This window comes from Octopus sinensis, linkage group LG15, assembly GCF_006345805.1.
Source record: "Octopus sinensis linkage group LG15, ASM634580v1, whole genome shotgun sequence".
Classification (NCBI taxonomy): domain Eukaryota; kingdom Metazoa; phylum Mollusca; class Cephalopoda; order Octopoda; family Octopodidae; genus Octopus; species Octopus sinensis.
Window position 1 is genome coordinate 14,009,737 of NC_043011.1, and position 15,332 is coordinate 14,025,068.

At 39.5% G+C, this 15,332-nt stretch overlaps 1 protein-coding gene across 6 annotated transcripts in view; it reads right to left on the reverse strand.

Annotated features, from left to right (window-relative positions):
- LOC115219800 (protrudin) overlaps positions 1-15,332 on the reverse strand; it is a 95,253-nt gene that overhangs the window by 58,065 nt on the left and 21,856 nt on the right. Inside the window, exon 1 of one of the 6 annotated variants that reach the window (XM_036509513.1) lies at positions 6,688-7,060. The exons of the other annotated variants lie outside the window; for them this stretch is intronic. Within the exon in view, the coding sequence (XP_036365406.1) occupies positions 6,688-6,723 (36 nt within the window). The 5' untranslated portion in view covers positions 6,724-7,060. Of the gene's footprint in view, positions 1-6,687; positions 7,061-15,332 lie in introns of those variants that run through there. 6 annotated transcript variants of the gene reach the window in all.

The following is a 15,332-nucleotide window of genomic DNA, read 5'->3' on the forward strand; positions in this document are numbered from 1 at the left end:
TAGCGCTTCAGCAAAAGAGACCGATAGAATAAGTACTAGGTTTACAAAGAATAAGTCCTGGGGTCGAGTTGCTCGATTAAAGGCGGTGCTCCAGCATGGCTGCAGTCAAATGACTGGAACAAGTAAAAGAGTAAAAGAGAGAGTAATACAAAACAATGTTTGGCATCACAAGCTGCACATAGACCATTCATACAAAGACTGAAAATGAGAGACCACCTGGGCATATGAAGAGCACAGATTGTTATTGCAAGCAACAATTCTAACATCATATGTTCAATCACACCCAACACTTAAACACAACACAACAAACACAGATCAGTTACATGTTTTTTCTTATCTTCGATGACAAGAAAACCTCGAGAAATTTCTAGTTCCCCATCAACTCTCTAAGACTTTGTGATGATAGATTCAGAATAATTTTTCATTCTAAATAATCAGGATTCTTCACTTCTCTCATCCATCAACTTAACTATTGTTTTTTATGCAGATGGCACTTCTGAGTTATTTATTCTCCAAACAATTCTGCTTTCCTACCCCAACTACTCTACACTGTTTTACATTTACTTAGTGATTCTGTCATCACTACTTTGGCAAGTAAGATGAGGCCTATAATTCAGTGAGGCAGTTAGAATAATATTTACCAAGAAAATGAAAATAACATTCATCAACTAATATTATTTCTACCTCACCACATAATTATTTCTAATTAGATATTTTTTTATACTCATTGCATTAAATATGTTAACACTAATTACTATTTAAGGGTGAATCAAGTGTGAACAAAATGTGGAGAGCACAATAACTTGAAATAGCCAAGATTATATCTGAATGTAGGAGATGTAAATATTGTTGGACATTGTTTATATAAGTCAAAGATAAATGAAAATCAAATTCATCATCTTATAAAGCAAAGGACCACTGATGCGGTCACAGGAGTGTGATGAAAGAACTCTGGCCGAAATAAGATTAAGATTAATGTAAAAAATAAATAACGCTGAAGCAAAGTAACACCAAATATATAGTGCATGTGTTTTTATTGGCTACACTGGCAAAATGACCATTCCTAAATACAAAAATTCATCATCATCGTTTAACATCCGTTTTTTATGCTGGCATGGTTTGGACAGTTGGACAGGAGCTGGCCAACAAGAGAGATGTCCAGGCTCCAGCTGTCTGTTTGGGCATGGTTTCTACAACTGGATGCCTCTCCTAATACCAACCACCTTATAGAAGGTGTTGGGTGCTTTTCATGTGCTACAGGTATGGGTGCAATCATGTGGTACAGGCATGAGTGCATTTTATGTGACATCAGCGCCTGCAAGACAAAACGAAGACGAGGCTGGGGGTCGGAGGTGAGGCGCGAGAAAGTGGAAACGAAAAGAAAGAAGAAAAAAAATACCCGCCCAGGCGCGGGTGGCAAGGGAACGTTTGATTGCAAGAGGACGAACGAACGAGTGCATGAAGGTGGGCGAACGCGGGCGGAGATTCGGGGATGCGCCAGCAGTGTAGAGTCGATGTTGCACCGGTATGCGGGGGGGGGGCTACCCGTTGGCAGAAAGGAGCGACGAGAACATCCCTTCCAGACGGTCACCTATTCCGATCAGTAACAAAGATAAAGATCTATCAGCTGGGAGAGGGTGTGGGGACAAGGCCATAAATGACATGCATGTAGGTATGAATGGCCATGATTTTACTTAGATTGACATGTCTTCTAAGTACACCAAATCACCACAAGTCTCGACACCTTGTCATCCCTTGTCAATAATAAATTATTAAAAGGAAACTTTGAAATCGGTTGATACATTGAAGTCCAAATTAATTAGAATTGGATATACACAAGGAAGTGAGTAGAAGAGTAGTCTGATCTTTGGAAGACATGACGAAGCTCTTTACTCTTTTACTTGTTTCAGTCATTTGACTGTGGCCATGCTGGAGCACCGCCTTTAATCGAGCAACTCGACCCCGGGACTTATTCTTTGTAAGCCTAGTACTTATTCTATCGGTCTCTTTTGCCAAACCACTAAGTTACAGGGACATAAACTCACCAGCATCGGTTGTCAAGCGATGGTGGGGTGACAAACACAGACACACACACACACATATATATATACATATATACGATGGGCTTCTTTCAGTTTCCGTCTACCAAATCCACTCACAAGGCTTTGGTTGGCCCGGGGCTATAGTAGAAGACACTTGCCCAAGGTGCCACGCAGTGGGACTTAACCCGGAACCATGTGGTTGGTAAGCAAGCTTCTTACCACACAGCCACTCCTTCGCCTATAACCAAGTTTTGCTTACAAAGCTACCTGTTTGTTTATTATGCACAGTTGTTTTAGTAGTACTGAAAACTTTAGAAATTTTTTACTTTCTTGCAAATCTTCTAAAGCAATAACACCAGTGAATAATATCCTCACCTGACCAACACTCAACTACTGTTCACCTCTTTCACTCCTCCAGACTCATCCTTTATGCAGCCATCATTGTCTATTTCCCTAGCAGATTGGTGCCTAATTTAGGAGGCAAACCTCACCCACAAAACTGTGATAATTCATGTAAGTTAGTGACAGCCCATTTGCTCCACACTGACCATCGTGGGTCTCCCTTCCTCATCCATAGACTGCTAAGTAAGTGTCTGACATCATTCTCCTAGATGTATGTAGATTTCTCCACATTCCTCACACAATCAAAGCCCATAACCTTGCTGATTATGAAAGCATGGTTCACTTTTAGCTGTAAGAAAAGGGTAACCCTAATAACCCCTAGAAGTCACTAATCTACACCAACAAGGTGTTTATACACCCCTGTTCATAATTGATACAGGACGCAGTTACTGACATACTGCAATTGTTATTTCATAGTCATGTTTATTTTCACAGTTTCCTCTGTTATTACAATGGAACCTGCTACTTTGAACTATCATCATCATCATTTGATGTCCTTTTTCCATGCTGGCATGGGTTGGACAGCTTGACAAGAACTGGCAGGGCCAGGGGCAGTACCAACTTCCATTGTCTGTTTTGGCTCAGTTTCTGCTGCTGGATGCCCTTCTTAATGCCAACCACTTAACAGTGTATTAGGTGCTTTTCACGTGGCACCATCGCCAGTGCTTTTTACATAGCACTATCACTGTTGCATATCAAATTTGCTCAGTACAACCATCTATCATCTTCACTGTGTCTATCCTTGCTCAATACTGAACTAAACCTGTTGCCCCACCCCCACCAGATGTTAGAAGATTGATTGAGTTAGTAGTAGTTAATATTGATTTGTGAAGCGTTAAAGAAACAACTTTTCCCCTGGATGAGGAGACAATCTCTTACTGGCTAGCCCCTAAGTTAGCAAATATATTCATAGGCGCTGTGTGGTAAGTAGCTTGCTTACAAACCACATGGTTCCGGGTTCAGTCCCACTGTGTGGCACCTTGGGCAAGTGTCTTCTACTATAGCCTCAGGCCGACCAAAGCCTTGTGAGTGGATTTGGTAGACGGAAACTGAAAGAAGCCCGTCATATATATGTATATGTGTATGTGTGTGTGTGTGTGTGTGTCTGTCCCCCTAGCATTGCTTGACAACCGATGCTGGTGTGTTTATGTCTCCGTCACTTAGCGGTTCAGCAAAAGAGACCGATAGAATAAGTACTGGGCTTACAAAAGAATAAGTCCCAGGGTCGAGTTGTTCAATTAAAGGCGGTGCTCCAGCATGGCCGCAGTCAAATGACTGAAACAAGTAAAAGAGCAAAGAGAGTATACAGCTTAACAAATTCACCATAAATTCACAAGATCTACAGGTATAATGATTATGCAGCTAATGGTTTCTATCGATTGAAGTTTAGGCAAAACATTATGGACAAACTTATCCAGCTGGCAGTATTCACTATAATACACAATTGTGCAGCTGATCATACGCTCTGAGTGAATTTATGCTACAGCTGCACACAACAGCTTTCAGGCTTAGATATTGACTATTTCAACTTCACCCGGTCACACTGTTGCATCAATAGCATATTGTTTACACACATTAAAATTCATTGCTGGCTTCTATTTTATGTCAGTGCTAGTGTAGACAGTAGACATAATACCCCCACCATACATGTATAATACTCAGCAAAAGAAATATGCAACACATATACAGCACGTGCAATATTAAGGCTACTACTAAATTTACACTAATTATAATGCTGTTTGTGCATGGTTATGCTGTTTCTATACATCTCCACTGCAATTTAACATTGCAGGTAAACCGTATAAGTGCTGTGTAAAATTATAAACTAGAACAATGCATAAATTATGGTTATCCTAAGGACACACTGGTTATAATACTGTTTGGGTGCATATGTATCATAATAAACTATACACCAGTACAGGTAAATTAGTGGTTGTAGTAAATAAAATTGCATGATGTTAGAGTGCATGAACAGGGCTGTAACAGTTGCTATATACAGTAATGGATTCTATTGATCGAAGTACATTCAGTACCTGGATATAATACACATTATGGACAAACTTAGCCACCAACAACGATTCTTATGATATGTATTATATTCAATAGTGCACTATAATCTGGTACAGTTACAGCAAGATATATAACTATATTCTCATAAAGGTGCATTGTGGTAGTTATTATGTCGAGGTATAGTTACATGCAAGTATAGATATACAATGGTATGGTTATTATATCAAGATATAGTTATATCCAGGTATATTTATTATCTCCAGGTATAGCTGTATTCTGGTATATATTCAAATATAGTTATTAACATTCAGATGTAACTATATTCTAATGTAAAGGCGGCGAGCTGGCAGAAACGTTAGCACATCGGGCGAAATGCGTAGCCGTATTTCGTCTGCTGTTACGTTCTGAGTTCAAATTCCGCTGAGGTCGACTTTGCCTTTCATCCTTTCGGGGTCGATAAATTAAGTACCAGTTACGCATTGGAGTCGATATAAACGACTTAATCCGTCTGTCTGTCCTTGATTGTCCCCTCTGTGTTTAGCCCCTTGTGGGTAGTAAAGAAATAGGTATTTCGTCTGCCGCTATGTTCTGAGTTCAAATTCCGCCGAGGTCGACTTTGCCTTTCATCCTTTCGTGGTCGATAAATTAAGTACCAGTTATGCACTGGGATCGATATAACCGACTTAATCCGTTTGTCTGTCCTTGTTTGTCCCCTCTGTTTTTAGCCCCTTGTGGGTAGTAAAGAAATATATATTCTATCTATCTATCTATCCGCTCAGTCGAAGTCGACTCTCGGTCACTCGTTGGATCAGTGTCCTCCTGTCAGTTCTATCTTGGGCCACTTCTTTCAGATTGGCTATATCCATTCCGGTATCCCTCTTGATATATATTCTAATGTAAGCATATTCAGGTATAGCGATATTCTGCTTCGATTATTACATTCAAGCACAACTGAATTCCAGTAGAGTTATATCTAGACAGAGCTATAATTTGAAGTTATACTCAGGCACATTTATTATTCTGACATAGTTACTAAATCCAAACTTGCAAACATTTGGGTTATAGTTGAGATAACTATAATCAAATATATCTGAAACAAAATCGATTTTTAACTGAAAAAAATCCCATCCTGCATCAATATTCATTTTAACAGAATATACACACTGTATAGATGGCCATGTGTGTGTGAGGCTGATCAATGCATGTCTGCGTGAGTATATTGTTAGTATGCTCTTATTTAGCCCCAGGTCAACCCGGATCAAGTACACCTAGGATCAAAGACATTCCAGCCATGACCAAGACGCCTCTTTTGTATATTTATGACTACGTTGTCATATGTATTCTTACTTATTTTTTTAAGATGATTTGGCTGTTATTTTTAGCATGTTAAGCAATGCATAGTGGCTTCTTTTGTAGTTGGTGTGCAACTGATGAATGTGGGTGTATATAGTCAGAGCATGTATATAGCTAGCTAGCTAAAACGGATCTTTTCGGTTTGAACGGCAGTTTTTTCTAGTGGTGTCATATGAAATTGTTACCCATAATTATGACCCTAGTATCGATCTATTGCATTTCAATCTGTTTTAGGGCTAGGGTTAGTTAGGGTTAGGGGTGGGAGAAGGGTATCTTTTTTTCTTCAGGAATGTAAATAAACCCAATCTGTTTCTTAAACGAGGGACATATTCATACGGCACAATGTTTTTTTTTTACCTCAATAGACGCCATTGATTGGTTGAAATTGCAGAAATTGAAGAAAAAAAAACAACAAATATCTTACAAACTATAGAATTTTCTCAATAAAGCCAAGAGAAAAAGATGTTTTATGAACACATTCTACCAGTATACAAAGTCTAAAATTTTTTAGTTACCTAGAAATTATGTTAAAAACTGCTGTTCAAACTGAAAAAGATCTGCTAAAACTGTAAAATGATTAACAAAATAGTACAACTTACATGGCGGCAGCAGCAGCAGAAGGAAGAGAAATGCTGCAAGAAATCTGAATGCTGAAGAGGACAGCTGTAGAAAAGGGGTCCCTAAGGGCAGAGTCAGCTGTTTAGTTTCACCTCCTACTACTACTATTGCCTGATTAATCTCTTCTAAGTTTGTATATATGATAGCGTACCACCTGCCAGTCAGAAAAGCCTAACGAATAAGCCATATGGTTGAATATTAAACAAGAAAGGTTTACAAGTCAGATGTTTATAGTGAGGGATTTAAAAGTAAGCCTTCTTACCTGATGGTGCAGAATATATAGGGAGTAGGTAAACATAAAATGAAAGCTGTGAAGGGAAAGTGGAACTTGAACTGAAGACAGGATATAAGGTAAGTTTGAAGCAGGAAGGGTAGGGGGTTGGAATCGGTAGCCAGAGTTATATTATCTTAATATAAACAGTTCTTAATGTAAATATTGAATTTCACGTTAGGTATAAGTGCAATGAAGTTAACTCAAAAGAGTGTCTAAGGTAAGGCATGTGTGTAGATGGGAAATAATTAGTTCACTAAAACAGGGTCACGTGACTTATGTGGAACCATTTCGTTACTGCATCCAACTGATTTAATTCTGACAACAGCCTCACACCTTCCACATTAGGTCACAACACTTCACTCTACCCCCTCCGTCCTTATTACCAACATCAGCCTTGCTGCAGCCACTATCGCACCAGCCATTCTCACAACTCTTATCTATCAGGCATTGCTAGATTATTGAATATAAATAGAATCTGGGTAGAAGTAAAAAGAAAAAAAAAAAACCTGTGTCGTATGTATGTCAATTCTTTGAGATCTCACCACATTTGATTCATAAAAATTGTATGCATGTGTGTGTGTGTGCATACATATATATAAATAATCGCTACATTGTACACATATACACATTTGTTACATTATACACACACACACACATTACATTATACACACATACATATTCGTTACATTATACACTCATACATATTCGCTACATTATACACAAATACTTGTTACATTATACACACATATATGTTCGTTACATTATATATATTCATTAGTGGAGGTACATGGCCTAGTAGTTAGAGCAGCAGATTCTAAGTCGAGGGATCGCGAGTTCGAATCTCAGACCGGACGATGTGTGTGTTTATGAGCAAAACACCTAAGCTCCACGCGGCTCTGGCAGAAGGTAATGGTGAACTTCTGCTGACACTTTCACCACAACTTTCTCTCACTCTTTCCTCCTGCATCTTGCAGCTCACCTGTGACAGACCGGCATCCCATCCAGGTGGGGAACCTATATGCCAAGGAAACCGGCCCTTATGAGCCGGGTGTGGCTCGAGAAGGAACAAACAATATATATTCATTACATTATATACATATATATTATATGTTCATTACATCATATACATAGGTGTGTGTGTGTGTATATATGTATGTATGTATGTATATATATATATTTGTTCGCTAGCCACTAAACCTTTTTTATTTTTTCTCTCTGCTTATTTCTGTGTTCCTTTCTGTTGAAGAGCGTAGGCTCGAAATGTAAAAGACTTTCTCACTTCTCAAGTGTTAAACTAATACATCTGATTGCTGTTTACACATGTCTTTTGGTTTGTTTTTTTTGTGTACATTCCAACTATATATATATATATATATATAATATATATATATATATATAATATATATATATATATTGTTTCATTATATACATACATTACATTATATACATATATATATATATTATGTTGGCACTCTGTCAGTCACGATGATGAGGGTTCCAGTTGATCTGATCAATGGAACAGCCTGCTCATGAAATTAATGTTTAAGTGGCTGAGCACTCCACAGACATGTGTACCTTTAACGTAGTTCTCAGGGAGATTCAGCGTGGCGCAGAGTGTGACAAGGGCTGGCCCTTTCAAATACAGGTACAACAGAAACAAGAAGTAAGAGAAAGCTGTGGTAAAAGAGTACAGCAGGGTCTAGTACTTATTCTATCAGTCTCTTTTGCTGAGCCACTAAGATACAGGGACGTAAATACACCAACATTGGTTATCAAACAAGGGTGGGGAGACACACTGCGCTTCTTTGAGTTTCTGTCTACCAAATCCACTCACAAGGCTTTGGTCGATCTGAGGCTATAGTAGAAGGCACTTGCCCAAGGTGCCATGCAGTGGGACTGAACCCGGAACCACGTGATTGGTAAACAAGCTACTTATCACACACCCACTCCTGCATAACTACATCACGTTATATACACATATACATTACATTATATATACATATACATTACATTATATACACATATACATTACATAATATACACATATACATTACATTATATACACATATACATTACATTATATACACATATACATTACATTATATACACATATACATTACATTATATACACATATACATTACATTATATACACATATACATTACATTATATACACATATACATTACATTATATACTCATATACATTACATTATATACATAATATATGTATATATATATTGTATATGTGTGTGTTGAAAGAGAGAACTTTGCTACCCTTTAAAGGGACAAGTGGATGGATTGTTGATTTTCAGATTCTGTTCTATTCTTGTGTAAAAGAATTTCATCATCTTGGCACCGTAAGCCAGAAAAAATTACCAATATCCACTTTATTCAGCACACTGCTCCCTAAGACTTAGTTGTTATCTATTCTGCTACCAGCAGCTAAATAGGACAAGAATGCTAAAGCACACACACACACACACACTACAGCAGCAGGTCGGTACTGTATTCACTAAGAACAATTTCTCTTTCTCTTAACAGATAAACGTTGACTTGTTAGGTTGAGCTTGATATAAAAGAAGCATTGAAAAGAAGACAACATGTAAAGCACACCAACTACATACACCCACCTGTCCCCCCCCCCCCAAACTACACCCATCCACAAACGCATCAATCCATCTGTGTGTGTGTGTGCACACACAAACACTTCATCTACTTATCAGTGCACACAGACACTACATCCATCTACCCAGGCGCACACAAACTACACCCACACTAAATTCTCCAGAATCTCAAAGATAAGCAAAATTGAAACAAGTCTAAAGGCTTATCAAAACCCCAAATGAAGTAACTTCACTTACACCCATCACTCGCTATGCAAAACCCCAAAATTTTAGAAAGGCTAATCCTTGACATAATTAACCGAAGCATCCCTTTCTCCAACCCACATGAAATTCAGACTTTGACGCTGCTCACAAAACTTTGCAGATTATATATGCTGACATCGATAGTTGAAAAGAGGAAAAACTCCCAGGCACATAAAAAGCAGCATTTGAGCATGGCCGTTGCCAGTACCGCCTGACTGGCCCTTGTGCTGGTGCCACGTAAAAGCACCCGCTACACTCTCAGAGTGCTTGGTGTTAGGAAGGGCATCCAGCTGTAGAAACTCTGCCAGATCAGATTAGGGCCTGGTGCAGCCATCTGGTTCGCCAGTCCTCAGTCAAATCGTCCAACCCATGCTAGCATAGAAAGCGGACGTTAAACGATGATGATGATGATGATATGTGCCATTCTAATAGCTAATGACACCAGCAATTTATCCTCTATCAGATGATACATAAAAATATTTACCACTTTAAGAAACACACAACGGATTACCTTACAGACCGCCAAGCTTTTTATAATGGTGTATAGAAACAATACTTCCAGGACCTATAATTTCTTTGAATGAAGTACCAGAGGGATATGTTCTTCTACTCACTCTTTTCAACTTGTAAATACAGGATTTTCTCAAAATACTATAAAACCTACAAACATCATACATTCCTCCATCATTCTCTGGACACTGCTGCACAACTATAGGGTATTCCATAAAGAATGCCAAATTTGAATTGGGTGACTTTTGTGTTTTGAAGTTTGAATGCATGCTTTTATCATATCTGCTATCTCTCTTCACTCTGATTAATAGTTTTTTGTTTGTGTTTCAGAGTAGTGTGCAGTGTGTCACGGAGCAGTTTACAACTGAGCAACATGTTTTCATCGTGAAGACATTTTACCAAAATGGAGAAAGAGCAACGCAAACAGCTGGAACACTTCGTACTATTTTGGGGGAGAAATGAAGCACCCAAAGAGTCTACAGTTCGCAGACTAATGACGAAGTTTAAAACAACTGCTTCAGTTGCAACAGCCAAATTGCCTGGGTGGAACCATTCTCGTTGGACAGAGCAACAAATTGTTGTTGTGTGAAACAGTGTCACTGAGCGTGGGAAAATCATATCGCCAACGTTTGCAGTAGTTGGGCATCCCGACCACTTCATTACATCGAATTTTGCATAAAGATCTTCATTTGCATGCATACAAAATTCAACTTACACAGCATCTTCAGCCACCTGACCATGGGAGGCAGAGGAAATTTGCTGACTGGGTTGTGGAGAGACTTGCAACTGATGAAAATTTTGCAAAGAAAATCATCTTCAGTGACAAGGCCCAGTTCCACTTGAGTGGATTTGTCAAACAGAACTGCCGGATATGGGAAAATGAAAATCATCAAATAATGCAGGAGCATGAGATGCATCCACTGAAAGCGATTGTGTGGTTTGGTTTTGGACAGGTGCTTGGACTGTTCTTCTTTGAAAATGATGAGGGGAATGCAGTTACCATTAATGGAGAATGTTACAGAGACATGATATCCACTCAGTTATGGTCGAACTTGGAAGATATGAAGATTGACAACTTCTGATTTCAGCAGGATGGAGCAACCTGTCACACTTTGCACCAAACGCTTGCATTACTCCACAAAAAGTTTCTGCAATGAGTGATATCCTTGCATGATGACCAGTAATGGCCACCAAGGTCCTGCGATCTTACACCTTGTGATTTCTTCTTTGGGGGGTATGTGAAATCACAGGTATATGTCAAGAAACCACACACAATTCCTGAACTCAAGGCTGAAATCAGGCATTGGGCCACACATCTGTGAGAGAGTTATCGAAAATTTCGAGGAGCACATAAACGTATGCAGACTCAGTGCAGATGGACATATGACCGACATTGTGTCCCATATCTAAATGGGAGACATAACTCATTAGAAATATGCAAAATGTTTACAAGAATTCATTTTAATTATTCACCTTTCAAATTCGGCACCCTTTATGGAACACCCTGTATTTGAACCCAGTTTAGAAACCTGCCTCAACAAAAGACTTAACCCCTTAGCATTCAGATTACTCTGTCAAATGTAAGGGTTATTTATTCACATTATTTTGAAGGACCCCTTTTGATCATGAATGACCATGGGATTGCACCAAGTTCCCCTCTGAGGCAGAGTCATTAAGACTGCAACCTTGCTGGGACACCACCTTGAAGAATTTTTAGTTGAATCAATAGACCCCACTACCTACTTCTTTTTGAAGCCTGGTATTTATTTTATCATTCTCTTTTGCTGAATCGCTAAGTTTCAGGGACATAAACACACCAACACCAATTGTCAACCAATAGTGGGGTCAAACAGACACAAATACATATATACACACACGATGGGCCTCTGCCTACCAAATCCATTCATATATGTATGTGTATATATATATATGTATGTGTGTGTGTGTGTGTGGTGTGTGTGTGTGTGTATATATATATATACTTACACACAGACACACACATAAAACACCCTAGAGTATTATTACAATCACCTAAGAACACTCACTCTGCTCATAGTAACATAAAACACGACGACTGTTGCATTTCGGACCCTACCTTCCCCCTTTCTACTGGGTGGCCACCATCAGGATATACTGGCATACAGAAATAGACAGGACAGTACAGAGAGTGCAACATGTCCAGGTTGCTACAACAGCCCTTCATACAATTTATCACTGCATGTCAGAGACATAGTGCAACTAAGATGAATATGTGGGTCACACTTCCTTATTTGGCCAACTACTTGATTGCCTGATCAAGATTAACAACACACTAGCACTATGACCCGGCATTGCTGGGTCATAGTGCTAGTGCATGCATATACAGCTGCGTGCATGCGCACGTACACGCGAGTACTGTCCAAATCTCTGACCAATCACATACAGCTAGCTGGCATTCAATTGGCATATCAAGTTTCGGGCATTTTGATTAGGTTTTGGATAGAAAATTCACCAAAAAGTCACTTCTATTGACTTTTTTATGGCTTTGTGGGGTGACTGCGGAAATGTAAAGATGTGCACGACCACCCTTGGACGGTTTTGAATGACCATAGAAAGCGCGAGCCCTCTAACTGAAAAATTGTGGATTTGTATAAAGGACACACACACACGGACATTTTGCCGTTTATATATTCTCTTTCTCTCTTTTTTACTTGTTTCAGTCATTTGACTGGGGCCATGCTTGAGCACCACCTTTAGTCGAGCAAATCGACCCCGGGACTTATTCTTTGTAAGCCCAGTACTTATTCTATCGGTCTCTTTTGCCGAACCACTAAGTGATGGGGATGTAAACACACCAGCATCGGTTGTCAAGCAATGCTAGGGGGACAAACACAGACACACAAACACACACACACATACATATATATATATATATATATTATATATATATACGACAGGCTTCTTTCAGTTTCCGTCTACCAAATCCACTCACAAGGCATTGGTCGGCCCGGGGCTATAGCAGAAGACACTTGCCCAAGATGCCACGCAGTGGGACTGAACCCGGAACCATGTGGTTGGTTAGCAAGCTACTTACCACACAGCCACTCCTGCGCCTATATATACATATAGAGAGATTTTTACAAAACACACAGACAGAAAGAGAGAGATAGACTACTAAGACAAGACTTTAAAGTCAAATTTATAAAAGAAATAAAAAACATAATACAGAAATTATTTTTCCTGCTATAGACTCAAGAGCAAGGAAGGGCCTCCCCACAGCAAGCCCTTCAAGAAATACAAAGGTAGATATATATATAAATGTAATGGTGTGATTTAGGTTTTTAACACGAGAGTGATAAAACCACAACTAAGACAACCAGTGTGATAAATATATTACAATAAGTGCAGGCATGGCTGCGTGGTAAGAAGCTTGCTTCCCAAGCACATAGTTCCAAGTTCCGTCTCACTGCACAGCAAGGGACTTCTATAGCCTTAGGCTGGTCAAAGCCCTGTGAGTGGATTGATAGACAGAAACTGAAAGAAGCCCGTCGCGTGCGTGTGTGTGTGTGTATATATATATATATACGACAGGCTTCTTTCAGTTTCCGTCTACCAAATCCACTCACAAGGCATTGGTCGGCCCGGGGCTATAGCAGAAGACACTTGCCCAAGATGCCACGCAGTGGGACTGAACCCGGAACCATGTGGTTGGTTAGCAAGCTACTTACCACACAGCCACTCCTGCGCCTATATATACATATAGAGAGATTTTTACAAAACACACAGACAGAAAGAGAGAGATAGACTACTAAGACAAGACTTTAAAGTCAAATTTATAAAAGAAATAAAAAACATAATACAGAAATTATTTTTCCTGCTATAGACTCAAGAGCAAGGAAGGGCCTCCCCACAGCAAGCCCTTCAAGAAATACAAAGGTAGATATATATATAAATGTAACGGTGTGATTTAGGTTTTTAACACGAGAGTGATAAAACCACAACTAAGACAACCAGTGTGATAAATATATTACAATAAGTGCAGGCATGGCTGCGTGGTAAGAAGCTTGCTTCCCAAGCACATAGTTCCAAGTTCCGTCTCACTGCACAGCAAGGGACTTCTATAGCCTTAGGCTGGTCAAAGCCCTGTGAGTGGATTGATAGACAGAAACTGAAAGAAGCCCGTCGCGTGCGTGTGTGTGTGTGTATATATATATATATATATGTGTGTGTGTGTGTGTGTGTATATACACACACATATATATATATATAAGGCGAGTTGGCAGAAACGTTAGCATGCCGGGCAAAATGCGTAGCCATTTTTCGTCTGCCATTATGTTCTGAGTTCAAATTCTGCCGAGGTCGACTTTGCCTTTCATCCTTTCGGGGTCGATAAATTAAGTACCAATTACGCACTGGGGTCGATGTAATCGACTTAAACCGTTTGTCTGTCCTTGTTTAGCCCCTTGTGGGTAGTAAAGAAATATATATATGTGTATGTATGTACGTGTGTCTTCGTGTCAGTGTTTGACCCGTACCACTGCTTGACAACCAGTGTTGGTGAGTGAATGTCATCGTAACTTAGTGGTTCGGCAAAAGAGACTGGTAGAATAAGTACTAGGCTTAAAAAATGAGTCCTGGAGTCAATTTGTTCAACTAAAACCCTTCAAGTTGGTGCCCCAGCATAGCCACAGTCTAATGACTGAATTAAGTAAAAAGATAAATAATCAAAATACCGTGACTGAATTTTTATACTGAGAGGTTTGTAAGAAATGCGATAGGAGTTGACTAGACAAGTCACGTAATAAAACAGTTGAATGTGAGGAAACTAGTAATGTTCTGCATTGACCAAATGTAATATCAATAATGCAAAAAAGTGGAATGAATAAATTTATGTTGGGGGTGCGAGGAGGGGGATCTAGCCTTTCAAGCAGAACTAGATAGCTAGCATCACAAATATCAATGTAATTGTTTCACTTCAGATCAAATCATTAGCTAATCAAGTACAACTCTAAAGTATACCAGTTTCATAAATCATCCTCATCATCATCATCATTTAACGTCCGTTTTCCATGCTAGCATGGGTTGGACGGTTCACCTGGGGTCTGGGAAGCCAGAAGGCTGCGCCAGGCTCCACTCTGATCTGGCAGTGTTTCTACAGCTGGATGCCCTTCCTAACGCCAACCACTCCGTGAGTGTAGAGGGCGCTCTTTACGTGCCACCTGCACAGGTGCCAGACGAGGCTGGCAAATGGCCACGATCGGATGGTCCTTTTTACAT